This window comes from Hyposmocoma kahamanoa, unplaced genomic scaffold (assembly GCF_003589595.1).
Source record: "Hyposmocoma kahamanoa isolate Upper Pololo Valley unplaced genomic scaffold, ASM358959v1 93267, whole genome shotgun sequence".
In the NCBI taxonomy this organism is placed as follows: Eukaryota; Metazoa; Arthropoda; class Insecta; order Lepidoptera; family Cosmopterigidae; genus Hyposmocoma; species Hyposmocoma kahamanoa.
The window spans coordinates 1-7,557 of record NW_020654832.1 but is presented as its reverse complement, the minus strand read 5'-3'; the positions used below and the strand labels follow the sequence as shown (position 1 = coordinate 7,557).

Below are 7,557 nucleotides of genomic sequence, written 5' to 3'. Positions count from 1 at the left end.
TAACCCTAGATAGCTAACGTTCCTAAACTACCGTGATAAGCTAACCATTCGACTTTTTGCGACCATTTTGTAAACGTTTTATTTTTTGTAACTAAGTATATTTTAAGTAGGTTTATTGTATTTATAGGATGTATGGAATATTAATAAAAAGTATAAATATCACAAAAAAATATTTATGTAACTCTTAAGTATACATTCACTAATTTTAAATGGCACTTTGTTTTTTTGAGATTTTTAAATCACATAAACTTATATTGATTAAATTAGGAATAATTATTCAAAAAAATATTATTTTTGTTGCTAATAGGTATAAAGAAAACCCACAAAGTTTATGAATAATAAAATCATTTAGATTTTTTGGGCGCAAGTTGGGCAAAAGTCAATTGTATGTTCGCGACAAATGCGAACTTTGCAACTATGGCAGTGGTTCTTCGTCATGCGCCTTTTTTTGTAAGAACACAAGCTGCAGGATTTTCTTTTCATCGATGAGGAATTCTCAGGTGTCTGAGGAGTTCCAGAAAAAGACGGTGTAGAAATTTGACCTTCACTTCCAGCGCGTTCCTCATGGTTCAAACCCAACACATCTCTTATTTTATCTTTTATTTTTCGAGGCATTGTCGGTATTTCAAGTCGACGTTTTAACCATGCTTTAACAAGTTGTTCATACAATAGCTTCTTCGTGATAGTGGTTTTCCTCCAGAAACCAAGACATTATGGCAATAGATGATGTACGAGTTAATATATGCTCAATATATTAGATATATTGAGCATGTCATAAAATATGCACATGGGCCACCGGTTGGTCTTACGGTTGCACGACATACTTGAACACATCTGGTCAAATGTATCTACGCCGCCTTTTGTGGAATTGTAAAATTCGATCATGTTCGGTTTTTTCGATGTTGGGTTCACAGTTCCTTCTTCGTTACAAGACGACAGCAAATATATTGCTTGGCTTCGGCTTAAATGATAGGAGAGTTAGTGGCCCGTTGTAACAAAACATGGCAGTTCCAATAGCTCTACCTCGGTAATTCTTCATTTCTTCCGGTATTTCTGTTTTGTTAGCCCGCAAAGTCCCAACGATTGTCAACTTGTAAGGCTGTTGTAGCAGATTTTTAGCTAATGGGACAGATGTGAACCAATTATCTGTTGTTACATTTCTGTTTGAGCCACGAATTGATCGTGTAAATTCTTTAACAACATATTCACCAAGGGGAACGTCTCCAGTATGTGTTCGTTTTCCAAGATAAGGCATGGCGTCAATCATGTATCTGGTCCCACTGTCACACATCATTTCAATTTTCAGACCGTATTTGGCAGGCTTCTTGGGGATGTACGTCTTGAATTTACAACGACCACGAAATGCCAGCAATTGCTCATCGATGGTAACGTTGGTTCCTGGTATGTAATTGTCTCGACATTGAACTATAAGCAAGTCCCATATTTTACGGATTGGTGTGAATGGATCAGACTGCAAGGTTTGTATTCTTATAGTCCTGTCATCAAACCTAAGGCATCTTATGAGAAAATCAAACCTTTCTCGACTCATACAGTCGATGTATCGGGTTCCGCAGAAAGACGTGTTGAACAATTCATCGCTTGTAAGATGGTTATCCTTCAACGCAGCTGCCAACAATAAGACACCGAACAGAGCGTTGAGTTCCTCTTTGTTCGTTTCCTTTTGGGTTGATGTTATGTTCTCATAGCTTTGCTTCCTTATAGCTATTTCAGCATTGGTCCACTTCAAAATTTCCTCACAAATTTCATTACTCATAAAGGAACCAAATAAAGTGAGAGGATCTGTTATGTATTTAACTGAACGGGCTGGTCCTCTAGCTGTGCGAATGATATTTATTGCTGAATTTCGCGAAGAAGTTTGTCCTTTGTGAGTTGCCCACACGTGACCATTCTAGCCTCGAATATTAGCTTGATTCAAGTTGATGATATAATTGGCAGCGGATGAAGAATCTTCACGCGGCTCACTGAGTGGAGTAGTTTCTGAAGGTGGCCTTACTTGTTGCTCTTCAATATCTGAGCCTGAACGTATTTGTGCTTCTTCTGTGTCTGAGGATTCGTTGTGAATTTCGCTTTGCATATCCTCAACCAACAAACCGTCTTCACTTTCACTATCAGACGAAACATTTGTGTCGAAACACTCTTCATCATCTAACGCCCGAACTATGTCGTCATCTGTGAGGATCGACCTTGCAGCCATTCTTCACCAGCAATGTACTAATTAAAAAACAAACAAAGCAAAATCAACAGAAAGTAAGCCACATAATAAATAAAAAATTTAAAAACAAAAATATAAGTTTAGGTATTGTTATTTAGGGTAAATTAGGTAGCCGATAAATGAAATTCCGAAATAAATAACGCACGTACTTGTGGATTGACAGCTATATTCAAACTGGTCTTCTGGAGCGGACGCAGCCGCTCGTACGTTTTTGAACTAGCTACCCACTTATTACTAACAGGTATAAAACTTACACATAAGCTAACTATTCGTGAAAATTACGAGCATGCAGTCAAAATCTCAAAAACAAACGTACGCACAATGTAAACGCGACCACTACGTGACGCAGTCTAGCAAACACTAAGTTTATTTTAGTAAACGCGAAACCGCGGGTTGGTACGTAAAACAATAAGAGAGAGAGGGGGAGATATTGAATGAATGCTCGTAATTTTGACGAACGTTAGCTTTCTAGGGTTAATACCTAAATCTTGGAGGTGAACTTCTCCACAAGTTTCTGTTACACGCATTGATTCTTCCCTCGGATAACAATCCTTTTTCGCTGCTTTGATTAGCGAATAACACGGATGGATACTCTTATTTGACTCGTATTATTTCGTATTGTATTTTGGTAAAATCACACTCAATGAAGAGGGACAAAGCTTCTGAAGCTGAATGTTTCTTTACAGACATTTGTTGTGCCCCGACAAGCGCTTTCTTAAACTTTTCTGCCATTGTGGGAGTGGCAGTAACGTCTTTTATAATGTTCGATGCTTCGACGTTTCCTAATTTTCGTTGACTGACTCGGGCAGCATATGTTAACTCTTCGACACCCGCTCTCGAAGTTCTTTTGTTTTGCGTCTCTTGCTGCGATCAGTTAATTCCTGGAACGCCTTGTTTGGTCGTCCTGATTTTGACGAAGATATTGATGACCAGCTATGCAATGTTATGGAAGCATCTAACCATTTTTTATTTTTTATTAAAAAACGGACTTCTGTGTTATTGGCTAAGCTCCATATTTGCTTTAAATCTGACCTAAAATGTTTCAGATCATTCCTTAATACTCTCAAAGCCACCCATAAATCATGATTTTCCAGTTCCGCAGGCCCCGTGGGTGGCGCGCGACTCACAAAATTTCTTTTATTTCCCGCCATGGTCTAAATTATAATACACCGACGCACAGTGTGGTATTTGATCCTAAAACCTGGCCAAAATGATTTTGTACGTCTAACAGCTATAGATGTACATTTTAATGACATTAAAAACTAATTCAAAGATATCGTTTTATATTAAAGCATTTATTCGTCACTTCTACTTTCCGTAATATTAAGATTTGTAATATCGCTTTCCGATAACAAATTTAGAACATCAGATGACAATGTTTTCTTTTTTTTATTCATGGAGCGTCGCAATCCTGTAATAAGGGGGTCCGAAGTTAAAAGAAGCCTGTTCAGTACATCCTGGTTGCAGGCCACACGTGAAAATTTTCTTGTGTAATTTAGTATGTATGATCTTATGTGTTTGTTTCGGGCTTCCGCAGCTTCTTCGGATAATTGACCTATTGGCAAAATTACTTCTTTAATAACTTCAGCCCCATGTCGAAGTATCTTGTGCAAGGTTGGGGACATAGGGTAGAATCCATATAGCCGTACATATAGTTCAGCCGTTTCTTGACAATATATTTCAAAAGCTTCCGTGTTGATTTTATATCCGCTACACAATGTGTCTAAAATTATCTTTAGTCTATATATTAAAGTTTTATCAACTCCTGTTATAGCCGCGGATATTTCATATTCTTCAAAGAATCGCCTGCTAGTGTTTCCATCATTCGTATTTCCAAAATTGGTTTTGGAAATGTCACCAAAATCCCGAGCTGTTGTTTGAAATTATCTTGGGATTTCTTTTTTCTTAAATTTCACCACTTCTTTCTCCTCAGCAGTAAGACGGACATTCCATTTTTTAACAGGCAGTTTGTACGCAAGATGTAAAATATTCTCGAAAAATCTTATGCGAGCTTGTAGTAAGGAGAGACCAAAGCTCAAATTTTCTTTTTTACACGCCCTCTTCTTGGTTAAGTCGTTAAACTCTGATGAAGTGGCATCATATAAATAGCACCTCATTGTAGATCTGGTATGCGTAGCGGCATTGCACACTTTCCCGACTACCATGGTGAACAACATTTTATGTTTTATTGATATATAATTATCTATTTCCGTGCTAGAAAGTGCTGTGACCTATCCTTTTATATAGTTAATTTCTTCATTTGTTATGTCATTGGTCTCTTTGATTCGTATTCGTATGAAATCGTATTCTCATGGGTCGACAATAGCGAGGTGATGATGGTTTTGGATTTTGCCACAATATTCTGTTTTCGGGTCCGTACACTAATTGAACAGGAACTACAGAACTTTGAAAAACATTTGCATCAGAGTTGGCTTCATTCATAAATTTCATTTTATATTGCATTTGCTGTGATCCGTCGCAACCCCATTTACTGATTAAAATTAAAGATTGTCTTTCGTTTTCATTTAAACAGTCTCCATCTTCTTTAAGATGCAAAATCAGTCGTTTTGCCATGTGATCCATTAGCTTTTGCACTTGTATTTCAGCACTTGTGTCGGTTAGTGTATGAATTTCGGGATAACAGTCTTTTTTTAATTTTTGTAGAACGGAATAGCACGGAAAAAATTTTTTATTCGTTTCTCGTATTATTTCATATTGAGCTTTAGTAAGTCCTGCTTCTGTAAACATAGACAAGGCCCGTAATGGCGACAACTGGCGAGATTTCTCTTGCTCTTCTTTACTTTTTTTAAAAGCTTTAACGTACTTTGCCCCTCTTCGAGGACTTTTCGTTAAATCTTTTACTATTTTCGAAGCATCGACCTTGCCCGACTCCCTCAATTTCATTTGTGCAGCATACGTTAACTCGTCCACGTCTTTTGATCGAAGCTCTTGAGTTTTTCGTCTTTTGCTTCTTTCACTTGACTCTATGAAAGACTTCGGAGGGCGACCAGGACTGTGTCCTGTAACACAAAAGTAATAAATACTTTATATTTAATACACTACAAACAAAATCACAAAATATTTAACGTAATTCTAGTTAGGGGTTTGACAATTTTAGATTTATGTCTGTGGTGACAAGTGTGTTTTACGTAGCATTAGAGCTCCTTGTGTAATACTTCGCGGAAGTACTGCCACCTTGCCTATTTCTGCCGTCAAGCAGTCTATTGCAACATTGCTGCGGTTTTGAAGGATAAGGGTGCTGGTGAAATTACAGGCATATATGGGGATTGTCAACTTTATATCTCAGGGTGATGGGCGCAGTGGCAGAGTCCCTCAGATCTTTGCGACTTAAAGCTCTGGGTTTTCTTCTCGTATTTTATCGTATCGATGGCATACAATAAATTATTTCGGCCCTGAACTTAGCCACGCTGACGGCGTCACTAGTAGCCGCCATTAAATCCTTAACCGTGCAGGTATTACGGCACGAAGGGCATGAGATGAGGTGGGCCATAGTTTGCGCTCTGGGTGATACTACTAGTGTTATATCATAAAAAAAAAACAAATAAAAAGTACCTGCACTCGGTAAGCTGATAGTGCCGTTAAGCCATTCAGTATTGTTTTCTTCAAACCTTGCTTTTGTTTTGCGAGCAGCTAACCATTTATGTTTGAATTGCTGTCTTATAATGGACAACTTTTGCTTGACACATCAGCTAGCATTAGATCATTTTCAGCATAGTTACTTAAAAGTTCTTCCTCCATAAAGAACAATGGCGAACTCCCATACATAATTTTAGTTGAAGTAAACATGCTGCGTCTAGAAGTTAAAAATATATTGCGTCATTCAGCTTCAATTCCTGAACCATTTTGTGTAAGAATTACCGTCGGAGAGACCCACAAATAAAAGATATTACAGTTTTTATTTTTGTAGGTTATATCTTGTGTCAAGTTGACATTTTGACTAAAGACAGACGAGATGGTGTGTTCAGTCATAAACACTCGACCTTGCGGTAGCAGGTTCGATGCCAGTCGACGTTCATTTTTATATTCAGAAACTAAATGTTGTTTCTCATAGAAGAATCTACAATTTTACAAACAAATCACTTACCTATCGCAATTACTCGCCTGCCTTTGTTATAGGTATCTATTTAGTGTTAGTTTCTTCAATGTCCAGAGACGAGGAGTAAAAGAAATAAAACGCAGTATAGACCAGTTTATTAACTGTTCTATGCGACATATCCAAGGCATCCGGGCATGTCAATTAATCCCTCTAGCGTAATGGATATAATAGGCGATGGAGAGGCTGTCACTATTTAGTTCATTATTTCTGTCTAAGGACCTTAACATCAAGACGATACCTCCAATGAACACTAAGCCAACTTAATTTTTGGACCTGTTCTGTTTTTATTTGGTTTTTTTCTTTTTTTTTTACAAAATTCGTATTTTTTTGTTCTTGTTTCTTTTTTTCACAGAATTCGGGGAGGGATAAGATTATATTTATATTTTACTAAGGCAAATAAATATGGCTGTTTACAAAAATAACAGAAGACGACCAAAAAATAAAGATGGCGTAGTGTTCATTGGAGGTGTCGAAGAGTGGTTGTAGGTTGTCTTCTGAAGACTTCCGGCTCTGTCCACCCAAGTGTAGGGATTATTATGAAATAATGAGGAAAAATAATACAATAATATCCAATAAAACAATATTATATTTTAAAGTATTTATTACTCGTCATCATCTTCTCTTATAATTACATGGTCCAAAAATTCAGCCGGCGCTGCAATATTTTGTTGATGTCTGGCCCATCCCAGATACCATATGAGTGTCATGGTATGAGCGCAACAACCTACAGTGCGCCCACCAACTAAACAACTGCAACAGTACTCTGTTATGCCTCTCCGGCCAGGTATGTTATTTTCTATGACAATATAAACATAATATTGTCGCCTGGATATGTGGCGTGACATTATTTTCCCTCTAATTAAAGTAATAACACCACTCCCTCTAAGATTATTTCACGATTCATTTTTTGTCTAATAATTTCCAATATCTCATTTGCATAAACATTATCTTGAAAGCGAGCACCAAAATTGTTTAATAAAGCTGCCGCTATCTGAAAGTTCTACGTCATATGTGGTAGAGACCGATGAAAATATTGTTGTCTGAATAGTTTGTAGTCCCTTTTAAATTCAATTCAATTTTAAAATTTTAAATTTCAATTTTAAAGTCCCTTTTATGACCGTTTACAGCCTCTACCACCCATCTGCAAATAGTTACACAGTGGCTTCGGTTAGCTTGGTCTGTAGTTAATTGGTGTTCGCCTTCCAAA

General features: G+C 37.2%; 1 protein-coding gene across 1 annotated transcript; it reads right to left on the bottom strand.

Moving 5' to 3' along the window:
- Positions 1-925: 925 nt before the first annotated feature.
- Positions 926-1,774, bottom strand: LOC113237710 (piggyBac transposable element-derived protein 4-like). Its single transcript, XM_026474296.1, has one exon. The coding sequence runs from the start codon at positions 1,772-1,774 to the stop codon at positions 926-928; it is 849 nt and encodes a 282-aa protein (XP_026330081.1).
- Positions 1,775-7,557: the final 5,783 nt, after the last annotated feature.